The following is a 14,804-nucleotide window of genomic DNA, read 5'->3' as shown; positions in this document are numbered from 1 at the left end:
ATATAAAAGAGTGAGCTCAATGTAACACTTTTCATTGTCAAATAAGTTGGATTCAACTACAACCAAAGGTCCCCTAACCATAACTCATCAGCCTATGAGTGTTGTTGGTAGAAATTGTAGCCAACAGGGCGTTGTCATAGGTAAAGATTTTGTAGCCGATTGGGTTATGCCGTCGGAGATTGTATATTTAGTAGCCGACGGGTAGATTAGGATTGTTTTGTAGCCGACGGACTCCTTCAGGAAGATTCGGCGGAAAGTATTTATACCCCGTTTGGGATCATTGTAAATCATCTTATGAAGCATACTGTAATGTTCTGGCATATGTGAATAATCAAAGGAGTTCTGCTGTTCATGTTCATTATCTGTGTGCATTTGTTAATTAACCTATGCGGTAAACATTGGGTCGATGAAGGTGAAAAAACAGAGGAAAATGAATGTCCGAAGGAATACAGAGAAGCGGAAGAAGGAAAGGTGGTTACGGCTGAAGGGGAAGAACATACAGTCCAAACCCAGAAAAAAGAAAGATCCCACCGTCTGGTACACGGTGAACGGATTGCATAGAAAGAAAAGAATGCATCACACCATAAAATTAGTTGAAGGGTACCCATAGCAAGGAAATAATCTAGATGCATGATGAGTGCAGGCACAGTAGGCGATAGAGGTGACATAGAACAGACGTAAGGCATGGCATGACTAGCATCTCAAACTCAACAGGTTTCAGCCAGGGCAGTTGGTACTCAAGTATGACGAACGGAATGAAATCAAGCCAAGAAAATTTAAGGTTAGATGGGTCAGACCATACCAGATCTGGGAGGTTAGCGATAATGGAGTGATAAAATTGTCCACCTTGGATGAGCAAGAAGTGCCTCAGGCAGTCAACGGGTCGATGTTGATGCACCATACTAGGAAGACTTCGTTGTCATCCCAGAATGGCCAAGTCCGAATGACACCCTCATCGTTGCAGAATGGCGAGGTTTGGAGGCAAAATTGAGGTAAAAAAAAAAAATTGACAACTGTTCGTGAACAGATTGTCCTTCGAGAAAATGCATGCAAATCTGACCTTGAATGCCCAAGTCAAAGGACAAACTAACACCAACAGTTGGACAGGTTATCACTGGGTCAATAACCTTCCTCTGAATTTTATTGGGTACAGCTCCCCGTATAAAATATACAATGAATTACATGTGAATGCTTTCACCAGAAAGCATAAAAGGACATCAAACATCTACCCGTAAACACAAAGTAGACACAAAAACCTATACTACTGCATGAAAAGAAAGCAAAGAACAGCAACTGACACAAAGTTCATTTGCTGAACACTGCGTGTGTAATGAAAACAAAACTATGTCATTCATCTCCCTGAGAGAATTAAAATCAAAGCCTTGTAGAATATTTGGAATGTCAACGTAATAAAGAAACAATGACAACAAATTGTAATTTTAGGGAAAACTGGAAATGACTCAAAGTCCAAATTCAGTGGAAGGAAAAATACATTATCAACGAAGTATAATATGTTTAACCTTCAGCCTCCCTTCCCTGACTGTAAAAGAGCACAAAGACTCCTTTACACATTGCAATCTGACCATTATTTAAAGAAAAAGAGAAACTTCTTTCACAATATTACATCAACTATCAAAATCCTATCTCTATCTCAGACACAGTTCTGGAAAGAAACACAGCCCATGCTCTGCCTCTCACAGCCTCTCAAGAAAATGGAATCATTTGCAAAATCTCCTTCCTGCCTGAAGCTCAAAGTCTGCAGTCTGGAAGAAGCCAGAATGGAACCCCTTCTAAATACCTCTCTCCTTTATTTATTCTTCTCTTTGTCCGTCTCCATTCCCTTTCCGGTAACTGATTCTTGGAAATCAATATTATTTCTAAAGTCATTCCCATGGAAACTTTTCAATTTTCCTCTACCATTGGTTTTTCTTGATAAACCTTATTTAAAGTTTATGGTTTTCCACTTTCTTCCTTTTTCTCTCATTTATGTTTTGATAATCTTATAAAACATTGATGTAAATGTTTTATAAGAATAATTTGAAATATTAAATGAGACTTGGACATGTCATGTCCCCTTTCTAGTAACCATAACTTTAACAAGGAATTTGCCTATTAACGACTCTTGTAGGCAAATGATTCTGGAAAGAGAGTCATTTTATTTTCAGATGATTACATTTTTGTTCTCGGAGAATAATAGTTCAGCAAGTGGGACCTACTTGTTCTAATATTAAATTAAGGTTGTACTTTAACTTTATAAAGTTATTTATTTAATTTTATAAAGTTTAATAATAAAAGTACATTATAAAAGATAATTCCGGAAAACTTCCGGTAACTTCTCAACCAAGTGAATAAATAGAGGACATGAGGCACCCATTTGGACAAGCGGTTTTGTGGATTCTACTTCTTCTTCAGTTGGAGCAATTTGTAGTCATTTGGTCTGCGAATTCTCAATTTATCTTTGGGAACGAAAACTCCCATTGATAAGCAATTTTGAGGGTGTGAGATATCACCTGAATTATTGCAAACAGGAGGTGGCATTACAGTCATCTCATCAGGGCGGAAATCAGTGGCCTAAGGCTGAATTGGAAACTCTTGCATTTATTTTGATTATCTGAAAAAGAATCATTTGCCATCCACGAATCATTGCAGTACTGGGCAAAATTCGAGTCAGAGCTTGGTTATTTGCCGCATAACTACATTGGAGGTCGGAGTTTATTTGCATGAGCTGGAAATTTGTGAATTGTTGACAGTAGAGAAGTAACCGGTGCCGAATCTGAAGGAACATTTCAGAGTGATCAGATTGTTGAGGGAGTGTCGGAATATTAAGGGGCGTCGATTCATTTTAACGCCACTTCAAGGTCGGGCCGAAGGCATAAGAAATAACGGAGAGAGGAAGGATTGTGCAGATTGTTACTTTGGCCGGAGGAGGGCATACCACTGTTTCAAGGCTGATATCTGGCAGGTTCAATCTCATTCTGATTCGGTTTTTATTTTGAAGTAATCATTCAGACCCGCCGCAGTAGTGGCAGTCGGATCCAGGACGGGCAAAGTCTATCACCTTAATCTCAGTGCGAAGATTCAGCAAACTTAGAGACTAAAGACGGGAACCAGACTCGTCTCCACCAAATTTCATGAGCGGATTACATCCGGACAAGGAATAGCGTCATTCTCCATGCTGCAGCGATTATGGGAGCAACAATAAATTTCAGGTTCTTATTCACAATTTCATGGCAGTATTAAAGGCGGAATTCGGGCCAGACTGAGATCGATTTGCCTGGCGATTTATTATACAAGCCGGAAATCCCACCAAGGTTCAAATCCACCAAAAATCAGGGTTGTAATTGACGGGTATCTCTGGAATTTCGTCCGCCCACTCCAGTCTTGATTTAACCGGCATATGCATACGACTGATAACTTTGCCGCTGAAGACACCAGTAAATGGAGGCGATTCAGGGTTAACCAGGTTTCAATGTTTTTTTAAAGGACTATAGTTACAGACATCAATCATAGTAGAAATTATTTTTGATAACACTTTGCTTGAATTTGCCATACCAACCTGTATTCTGATTTCCTGCCAAGAGTTTAATAATTTTCTCCAGTATTATATCAGTGTTAATGATAATTTAATTAGCAAGGGTCACTTCAGGACAAGTGGCACATTATTATATTATTCCAATATGAAAATACTTTTGATTCTGGCGGATTCGAAATAACTCCGTCAGAAACAATGGGTCTCGGTGCGGGAGGCATAACTATTTATCCCACCGTTGGATCTTGTTGAATTTTGGATATGTTATCCAAATCCTAGTTCTCCACATACTCACCAAGGCGATTTTGAAAATAATGCCTAAGTCAAAAGTTACAGATCTCTGTTTGAGGGTCTATATGACTGTCAGAAAATCCGACTTGCTGAACTTGATCCAAAAGGCAAGCTTCTCTTCATATTTTTATGCAAATTCGTGGGCTACCTTCAATTACTTTGCTAGATCATTGTAATGCACATTTATATCTAAATGGCGTGAACTTCATCACAGGAGTTGTGTTTGAATGCTTATATTAAAAATCACTGGTACCCTTTATAAATTGCTTCAGTCTGTCACAACATTTCATGATTGAGCAACTTTATTCCCTTTGATCAGATCTAATTGACATTAATCATGTTCACACTTGACTGGAGCACATTCCCACTATCAGTAGCTAGTATACCTGATGATGCGGCATTGTGGCTATACTCTCCTTAAGACACAGAGTTATTATGCTCAGGTGGATGCTGGTTTTCTTGCAATGTAATTTTCTTCATTATTTTCCTATCACACCGTGTGGAGATCTTGGTTGACCGTGGCATACAACATGTAAAACACTTGATTTTCCATCGACCCTGTGGCAGGCTTATATGTGATTCAATAATTAACATTGCCATCTTCAATCTTCATCCTCTTGATGCAAACTTTCAATGTACGAGCCCTTTGATTCATCTTTACTAATCTGGGAGCCCCATGTTCCTCATTTTATGATGGAAGTGTGATCACTAACAAGCTTCAAGTTATATGCTCGTGGGATATCTGCATCCTCTATAGCTTATTGGATTATCAATTTGCACCTTGAGATTACAATTGTCCCCCTCAAGATCTGCATTTGGAGCTATTAACCTGACTTTGAGAATCTGAGACTATATCTCAGAATCTAATTTAGATCTGTATCTAAATCTCGAACCATTGAACCATATTAACGAATCCATATGAAGAACAAAATGGACTGCTTTAAACCTCTGAACCACTTATGAATGATATCCCGAGACTTATGTATCCCCATCTTTGAACACTAAAATTTGAATTGGCATCAAGAAGGATTAGATAGATTTGATGGGGTTTCCAGTGAAGTCTGAATTTTGAACTCAATGATCTCGATACCCCCGCCATTGGATCACCAAATTTGAAGACATTGAGCTTAGACATTGTCTCTGAATCTGTATGTTGAACTGATGAATTGCCTAGAACTTCTAAACCATCGAACCACTTTGAACTTTTGAACCTAATCTTCATCTTAATCTACACCTCACATCTTCTAAAATCATTGGGCTAAGACCGAATCACAAACAGAGGCTGAGTTCTGACCTTTTCGAACTAACCAATCTGCATTTTCAAAATCATTTGAATTGTCGAACTGCTTTGAACTACTTTGAACTTCAGTTCGAAGTGGTTCAAAAACTCTGAACTTGAAGTTTTGAAACTGTGATCATATCGAGTGCTAACAACAACAAAAAAAAAAGAAAAAAAAAGTGAAAGTAGGCGGGTGGAGGCCTGCGGTGGACAGAGTGTCCTGCGGGCAGTCTCGAGCCCGCGGACAGAGTGTCCCGTGGATAGCTTTGTGCCCGCGGGTCCCCCTTCATTCCTTGCAGGGTGGCTTCCGTGGTTAGCTTTTTCGTCCGCAGATAAGTTTCTCTCTCGTAGATGTGTTCTCTTGCCCGCGGACAGCATGCTTTCATTCCCCCCAGTCGGCGTGTTTTTTAATCTTCGTGGCAATTACCTTTTGCTACCCGTAGACTATCTCATCCTTTGTGGCTTGTATTTCCTCCATGTTCCGTAAATGTTATTGGCTTCCGAGAGCTGGTTTTGTGCGTAACTCGCATTCTCATCTCTACCGAGGCTTGTCTTTCCTCAGGTCCGTGGATATCCTACTGCGCGTCTTCCTTATTTTCCTCGCAGATTTACTCTTTCTCCCTTCCGTGGATGATGTGATGGTTTGTTTTTTCTTTCCAGCGGGTTGGTTTTATGTTCTTGGCGAATTCCCTTGGTCCAACGGCTCCAGCGTTTCAAAACTTCTCTTCCACAGATGCTTTCCCATGCAAGATATTGAAGTCTTCTTCTATGGTGCGTATTCATCCAGAGGAATTTGTGGTGGATTACAGAGGAGCAAAAAAAGAAAAAAAAGAAAAACGACGACAGATTGAAGTAATCCAGAATGAATAACGCATGATGCCAGAGAGAACGGAAACACATAAAAGGTAGGAAAACATAAGTGGTTGTTAGAAAGAGTGTGGAATTGGAAAAAAATCACAAAAATGGTGTGTTCCATGCAATTTTGTGTGAGTTTTGGAGTGCTAATTTGGTCTTGGCGCTGCCCCTGGACCCCACCGGGGGTGTTGCCCCTGGACCCCAGTTGTTGTGAATATTAGTCGTGGGAAGTGTGACTAGTTGATGAGACCTGGAGTTGTTGCAGGCATGGAGTGTCTGTGTACCAGAGGTGCTTGGAGTAGGTGTTGGATGTGAGGCTGTCTTGGTGGATGCATAGAGAGCTCGGGAGGAGTTGATCATCCAGTCGAAGGCAGTTCAGCGACGCTTGGCTCAGGGCACCTAGCAGTTGGAAGTCGAGAAAGCGGCACGAGTGGCTATCAAGGTCAGCTTGATTAAGAAAGTATTGTGTTCACAGAGGCTGCAGATGCAACACATTTTGGAGACCAGTTAGTGTATTTTGTTTTGTTAATGTCCTAGATATGTTGTAATTGTCGTCCGGAGATGACTTTTTCCTTTTGGGAGGGATGATGTCGTCGATAGAAACTGTAGCCGACAGGGTGTTGTCGTAGGTAAAGATTTTGTAGCCAACTGGGTTATGACATGGGAGATTGTGTATTTGGTAGCCGACGGGTAGATTAGGATTGTTTTGTAGCCGACGGACTCCTTCGGGAAGGTTCGGCGGAAAGTATTTATAACCCGTCTGAGATCATTGTAAATCATCTTATGAAGCATAATGTAATGTTCTGGCATATGCGAATAATCTAAGGAGTTCTGCTGTTCGTGTTCATTATCTGTGTACATTTCTTAATTAACCTATGTGGTAAACAATGAGAACACACTTAATAATAGACTTATGGTTACCAAGCTAATAGTGCTTATGAAGGGGACATTACAAATATGCACAAGAAAAGAAAGTTGTTGGAGATATTGTCTTTGATATCAAAAGGATTTGTTCTTGTCATTAATGTCAAATGAGTCTGGACAAGATTGTTAGAGTACATTGTCATTGATGTCAAAAGTGAAAAGAATGCCATTGATAAAAAAAATGTTGGTGTTTTCATTAATGTCAAAGAAATCAATAGAGAATCCAAGCTGTATGAGTTTTTATACATAGTTACCTCGGTATATGGAACTCAACAATCCCATCAGAACCCTACTTGATGGGCACAAAAATGAAAGTGAATTTTGACAAAACAAACATGGAGAAAAACACAATCGCTTAAATGATATATAGACTCAAATGACATGAGATATAGAAATGATCAAGAATAAAAAAGAGATGAAAGATATGGAAATGTTGATACAGAGAAGATGTGTGGCATGCTTAGATAATGTCAAATATTGATGAACTGCCCACAATAAATACAGCCATAGTTTACATAAAATGTGACAAGAATATGTCAGCAATAAAGATACTGAGATGAAAATTAGCAGTCCGTTGACAACACTCAAATATTTTGGTGGCTAGATCATATCATGAGATACCATAGTGACCTTTGCAGATAAAAAATCTCAACAAGACGCCAAGCAAGATGCTGGTAATACCAATCATTTGGAAGAATGTGAAAGACAAATGTTTATTGACCATTGCTTCTATGTAGTAGAGGAAGACATTGAAAAGTCCTGCAAAATATTAGAAATTGTTGGGAGTGTATCTATATCCACTTGCAGTTAAAAGAAGCCAATTTCATGATTATTAACCAAATATAAACTACAGAAAACTAAGGCATCGAATAATATATCCAACTCATATGGCAAGTAATATGTAGAAAAATAATATTATCATGAGGAGTAAGTCAAGTTTACACAATAAGTGATTAAGATCATTAAAAAGACAGTGATAATTGGCAGTGCTTAAAGACAAACAAAATGGTTGAGTTATGCAGCGATTTTTAACTACAATTAAAATTTAATACGTGCAGAGATTCAATCTAAATTTGTAAAGAATAACACTTGTTTTTACAAAGAGCTAGTGCTTTGTCCACAAGGAATTAACGTTAGACAGCATTTGTCCTTTCACATAAAACAGTGATTAATCTAAACAAACATTAATTGGCTGCAATTATAATAACGAAACAGTGTGATTTGTTTTTTACAAAGAGTTGTGTTGATGAAAGGAGATGTCATAATGGCATATTGGAAGAAGAAAGTTATAGCAGTTGTAAACAAAAATTGGATGAGGGGTTGGTTCCTCTAGTGGGAAGGTTCTCACAAACTGAATGAGGTGTTAGTGCCTATAATAGGCTGGTGCTCACAAATACAATGAAGGGCTTGCGCCTTTAGTAGGTTTGAGCCTACAAAATTTGTAAGAGATTATTATATAAGCAAGTGGTTTCCATGGTTTTCTCCTGTGAGGGTTTCATGTAAATATTATGTGCTATTGTGTTTTTCTCATTTGCATGATTATTGATGGTGAGTAAATGGTGTTATTATTATGAATCAAGTTTAAAAAGTGGTTGGGATAACTCTAGCGTACCCTAATATTCAATAACCTTATAAAGGATATGCTTCAGGTAGGGCTAACTGTATAATGCTCTTTAAGAAGGAACGATTCCACAATATTTTGTTTCTATTAAAGCTGAACCAACCACCAAACTTCTGTATTTTCTGTCTCAATATTTCATACTCAAGATTATTTATTCGCATTTGCCATAGAGTAAAAGTATTAGTTCTTGCATCTTGAAATGATTACTTTGATCTATTGCAGGTGTCTTTTCGCTTAATAATACCTTGCTTCCTTATGTCAAAGGTAAAACTGTCAAGCTCAATGCGACATTGTCATTATCTACCATAAAGACAGTAACAGTTGCTGAAAACGTTTGAGATATTTAGTTCGCTTCAAGCTTTTTTAGCTCATATATAAAAAGGATTTTGTCAATTAAAATTTTGATACGATTGCTTTCCTTCATGTAGGTCTCCAGAACACTTGCATTTCAACATCAAGGAAACCTTCTTACAATTCCATTTATTGGTATAATTCAAGTAAGTTCTTTGTGAATATTTAATGAACTAATGATTTTCCATATCTTTGATGTTGTCATGAAGGCTTTGGTATCTATAAAATTGTGTGCTGTCATTTTTATTATTTTTTGTTGAAGAAAACAGATTTTTTTGGGAGCAATGTTGGGCAAGGCAGCACTCAGGTTCATAAGAAAAGACACCTATCTAAAGCGAGTAAATATTTCAAATAACCCTGCAAGTATAGAAGATCTTACTGCAGACGACATTAAATTGGCCAAGAATGATGCCCTTGTGGTTGCAGCTTGTGCATTTGGAAACACTGTTACCCTCCCATTGGTAAATCTTTCGATATCTGGTTAGTTGTATTCAGAGTGGTCAAATTTTCATTATTTGTTTTGAAAACATTCACTTACTGGTATGGAGTTTCTTTGACTATTATTTGATTATTTTATGAGCTTGAAATAGAACATGCACAGTAAATCAACATCCATTTTTTGCTGCATTGTTCTTTTTTATTGTTTTTGCTGTTCAGTCATGTCATCCATTGTATTTATTTTGGACTAACAATAGTTGATTTTTAAATTCTTTTTTTTAAGCTATCATCTTGATTGTGTTCAACCTATTCAAAATGCAAATTTCTTTTTGATGTTTAATGATAACTGAAAATTCTGGGATGTAATGTTGTGTTATATGTTACTTTCTTAGTAGTCATTTCTAGCACAGTCTTCCTACTTCTTTAAGGCAGACCTAAGTAGTTACAATTCACAACTTACACAAGCTGTTAATTCTAACTTTCATGCTAAGTGGCAGAGGTTCACTAATTTTCTTTGTCACGTGATCTCTTGTGTTAGAGACTTCTGCGTTGTGGTGTGTTAGTTTTCTCTGATTTCTTATGCAGTTCGCAATGGTCTAGATTGGGATCCCTTTACTGCCCTATGTGATAGATAGCCGAGTTCTCTTTTGTTGGGGATATTCTCATTCTTGGGGACTTGAATGCCCACACTTAGTTTTGTTAGACCCCTCTCCACTTCCAGGCTGTCAGCACCATATGTATCAATGACACCGATCCTACATCTTTGGGGCTCTAGAGGTCCTTTGATGACACTTCTGGTCCTCTTACGAAGTATAGGGTACATCTTCTTCAGTTCTACGATTCCTATTTGGTGATCCTGAATAGGCTCAGTTGCTTCTTGGGAACACATATTTTCACTTGTAGACCCCATGGTGGCAGGGTGAGTGCGGTAAACAATAATCCTCTCTAGCCAATCTTTCTTCCCTTCTATTGCTACTTCTCTCTTTCTCTCTCTCTCTCTCTCTCTCTCTCTCTCATTCCTCTTTCTGATCATGTCCTCCTCTACCTCTCCATCGAGTCTATTGCCCCTCCCCTCTCTCGCCTCCCCCTCCCGACCTTCCCCCCTGTACCCTATTTCTCTTTGACTTTGGGGATTCAAACCTCTTTATTCTTCAGCTCCACTTGCTTCTTTCCCTTGACTTGCCTTTTCTCCTTGTAATGCACCGCTTCCAAATTTGACCGGATTTCTTCCTCCCTCTGGGATGACACATTGTTTTCTATTCCTCATCTCACCACCTCTTCGTTCACCCTTCCTAGAACGAGGAATATATTCCTTACAAAAATATGTTACGATGACGACTATAAGGAATTTTATTAGAGCTTGTGCTTTGCTTTCACTCTTTAACACCCTATATCCACCCAACTAAAGATCTCTTACCGTCATTTCCTCTACTGCAAGAAACAAATTTTTGTCTCTTAGCATAGAAGAACCCTTTGGCCTTCCCCCATTCACTGCCCCCAGTCCTTTTGGTGCACTCTTTTCCCCTATTGCTCCTATCTCCCTCGGAGCTAGACCACAATTTTTTGTCTCCCATACCACTGAGCTCTACGATTCCTTGTGTTCGCCCCTCTTCTAGGTCATTGCCCCCCCTTACTGTTACATATTCACTTGTGTGAATGTCAGGGATGTGGTCAGAATCGTGAATAGTAGGAGAAAAATAGATGAAGATGGGTTCCAAGCTCAGCTAGTCAAGCTTGGCTTCCCAATTTTGGGTCCTTGTCTTATCTCTTCAATCATGTGGTTCACACAAGGTTTCTCCACTCTTGGTTACGTCACATCATTCATTTGATTCACAAGGAAGGGTTGACTTCTAATGCCAACAATTATAGGACTATTATGGTAGGCCACACCATCTCTAAACTATATGCCACAATTCTTCACACTCTTCTCTTCACAGAGTTGGACTAGTAAGGTATCCGTGCTAGTGGAGCCAATTTCAGATCGTATTACTAGACCATGGATCATGTTTTGACTCTTGAAGATACTATTGAGGTTGCTCGCCACTGATCTTCGAAGGTATCCCATTGCTTTGTGGATTTTTGCAAAAATTTTGATTCTATTCCAAGATTATCTTTGTTTCAGAGACTTGAGTACATTGGCATTTTGAAGATCCTTTTGAGTGTTATCATGGATGAGTATGAATGCTGATGGTATTCCTATGGCGGAGTATGTTAGCATTGCTAGAGACATGATTGAGTTCTTATGTGTTGCATTCATAACAGTGTTTGTCATTGATGTCAACATATACACTATTCTGTGAAGATTACCAGAGTTGTAGAGGAATAAATGTTTGGCGCAGTCAACAAATAACGAGTTGAGTTATGTGCGCTTCGGATTATATTTAGTGATGTGTATGTTACTCAATTTTCACACATGTTCAAATGGAGGAAAACATACATGATTATTACTTTCAAAGTAATTCTCAGGAATTCATTAAAGAAAAGCACTTTATTGATTTTGAAATAATATACAATGTTTGTATGATGGAGCAAATCATGATAGAAATTAAATGCTGAAAGTAAATTTCTCCCACACATTTGACTGTGAGAGTAGTCCCTACGTACTGATATACACCTATACTATACTGAAATCAGTAACGTAAAAGAAGAGTAAAGGGAGAAAAAAGTTCATGAACACCAGTCATTGCCTATAATGACTGGTGAAGTGGCATCCATCGGTATCCACCTTCTTGCTATTCTAAATCTCGCCCTTTCCATGCTTCCAATTTCTGCATCCATAAAATAGAAGTGGGTTAGATCCAATGGATCTAAGCAATGCTGATAGCTCACTTCATCTCACTTTCATCATCATATATGCTATTCATCTCAGTAAAATACAGGCATACATCAACAGATAGAGATATCAATCGCGAAAAGTAAAAGTATTAAAGGGACAATTCATTTTGCTTTGAAAACTTTTACTTTTAAAACTGGTGAAAACAGGACAGGCGTAGCAGATGGAATTGGTATGCATACAAATAACAGCAAATGAAACATTAAAAGGACGAACTTTCAAAGTTTTGAAACCTTTTGTTTCGCTCATACAGAAAGAATGAAAGCTACAACAAAAGGATAAACATTTTCAGCCAGTAGGGAGAATGTGTCATACAGGTCAAGGTGCAAACAGAAGCAAGATAATACTCATTAGTATTAGTAAAAATAACAACTTCCAGCAAAGAACCAGTAATAGAGAAAATCTGGATCAAGTACACCATACATTAGTAAAGGCCAGGGAGTAATTGTCAAGATTCAACAAAAGGTGCTCAAGATTCATATTCAGCAAGAACCAATAATCAAATCTGGTATGAATGACAACGTTCAACATTTAACAACCCTCATAAAATCATAGTCTACGATCATTCAAACAGGCAAAACCCAGCATGGAGGAAGTACAGTTGCATTCCAACAAGTAAATAATTGTAAAAGAATAGTACTACTGTGGTATTTATTTCATTACAGCAAGAAGATAACAAAACATTAAAGGGACGTGTATTTCATTGCATGAAACCTTTTGTTTCATTTCCATCAGCTACAATAATGTTATGAATACAAATCAGTAACATGCTAAAGAAACAGAGCATAGCAACGAGGGTTACAAGACAATAATGGATCACAAAAGCACTCCAAGTAATGCATGCTACAGATTCAAAGGACAAATATTTTTAAAAATTGCAACAGAAAGATGCCATAGTAACAACAGAGATGCCTTGTTTTCACTTTGAACGATAGTGGTCAGCAGGAAAGGAGGTAACTATTCCAATGTTTCAAGTGAACCATGAAAAGTAATAATCAAGAAAAATAGCTGAAACTTTAATTTTTGCACGAGAAGCACAAATTCAGACTACAGAGCAGAGTGAGCAAACTAAGCATCATTTCCAAATGAAGAAAATAGGCAAGCAATACATTTAGGAGAATAGTGTAAGTTTTTCAGCAACCTACAAGATTCTAAACTTATTAATTCTGTTGCACACACTGAGGATTACAAAAGACGTATTGCCAGTTTCATAACTGTTCTGTTTATTTTCACCACATTATTCATTCCATAAATGCAGATTCTCAAGCAGTTTCAAAACTCGTATTGAGAAGGTTAAAGATGGAAATTGAAATGCATGGAGGGGTGGTAACTTTTATGCTACGGGGTGCTACACATATTATAGTACTTTCTGAGCTTGAGCACCAGGTGCCTTTCAAGATAATTTTAAAAGCTTTTCTAGTGCAGAGAAGAGTATTCTCAAGAGAAAAAGAATCTACAGTTTAAGTCATTTATGGAGAGGGATGATGCAGCCTGGAGAAGTATGTAGGATTTACATAGAAATGCCTGAAAATAGAGACGGGCCAGAGAAAACTTCAGCCTAAATGTTGCAACAGCCACCAATAGAAAATATGTAGTATGGTGCTTAGATTTTCGACAAACTTACAGCAGGAAAAACACAACCTCCAGGTATCCAAAACATGACAGAGATAGATTTTCAGACATGGAAATACTCCGCTAGTGAAAAGATAAATATGGTGCTCAGATTTATGACAAACTTACAACAGAGAAATCACAATCTTCAAGTGTTAAAGTAAACATTTAACATATGGAAGAAATTCAGCATCAGCATTCTAAGCCATAATTTATGTCTGAAAGGAAAAAATAATGCTTACTGAAGTACAATTTTTCATGCCACGAGTTGGGTGTCTGGCATTTAAATACAGCGGAGATGGGGTCCAAAACCCATACAACAGTAGCAAATGTGAAGATAAATATAGGCGTTCAGGAGAATCAGGTAACCACATCCATGAAAATCACAACCTTTTATAGAATCTGCGGCTACAGCGGAAACAAGGCAAAGTTTCAAACCCAGCAAGCAAAGTAAGGAAATACCAAAAAGGTGAATACGACTTTAGTTAATAGCTCATACCAGTCGGCTCATTGAAAAAAACCTTCATTTTTGCATGCCGCAAGTCTCAGAGATATTAAATGGCATCCAAGCAGCAAGGTCACAACGAAAATGGCATTTTGCAACAGAGAAAATCGCAGGGTCTGAATTTCAGATGGCTAGGGTTTCAAAATGACCTTGCCGAGTTTTGTTTTGCTTTCTCTCAGCAATGAAATGACAAACAAAACTATCGCCTTTCTTTTTATCAATTCCTCAATTGATTTTAATAAGATTTCGGGTCCATGCAAGAGACAAATATGGAGTCGTTTTTCTTTTTATGCAAGTTTATAAAATAATAACATAGACTTTATTTCCTAAGTGTCTATGTTATTACTTTAAAAAAACTTATTATTATTGCATTCCATACTCAAAATTATTTCTTTTTCTTTAGTTGAAAATAAATTATGATCAACTTAGAGATAGTAATAATTTTGAATGCGGTTTAGTAATAATGTAAAATAAAAGGGAAAACTCATTCTTGAGTTTCACTTTTATTTTATTTTTCTTAATTGCATACTTTTAAAAAATTATAATTATTATTTTATAATTGATATT

The 14,804-nt window shown here is 37.7% G+C and overlaps 1 protein-coding gene across 2 annotated transcripts in view; it reads left to right on the top strand.

Moving 5' to 3' along the window:
• LOC149532469 (protein PIN-LIKES 3-like) overlaps positions 1-14,804 on the top strand; it is a 312,523-nt gene that overhangs the window by 60,990 nt on the left and 236,729 nt on the right. Inside the window, exons 3-5 of one of the 2 annotated variants that reach the window (XM_089805077.1) lie at positions 8,722-8,763; positions 8,928-8,996; positions 9,120-9,311. In XM_089805077.1, the coding sequence (XP_089661203.1) occupies positions 8,722-8,763; positions 8,928-8,996; positions 9,120-9,311 (303 nt within the window). The remainder of the gene's footprint in view (positions 1-8,721; positions 8,764-8,927; positions 8,997-9,119; positions 9,312-14,804) is intronic. The other variant, XM_089805078.1, reaches the window with a different exon arrangement.

Source organism: Cupressus sempervirens, chromosome 10, assembly GCF_028749045.1.
Source record: "Cupressus sempervirens isolate cs-2001-9-10 chromosome 10, ASM2874904v1, whole genome shotgun sequence".
Classification (NCBI taxonomy): domain Eukaryota; kingdom Viridiplantae; phylum Streptophyta; class Pinopsida; order Cupressales; family Cupressaceae; genus Cupressus; species Cupressus sempervirens.
Note: the sequence above shows the minus strand (reverse complement) of the source record. Positions and strands in the feature narration are given on the sequence as shown.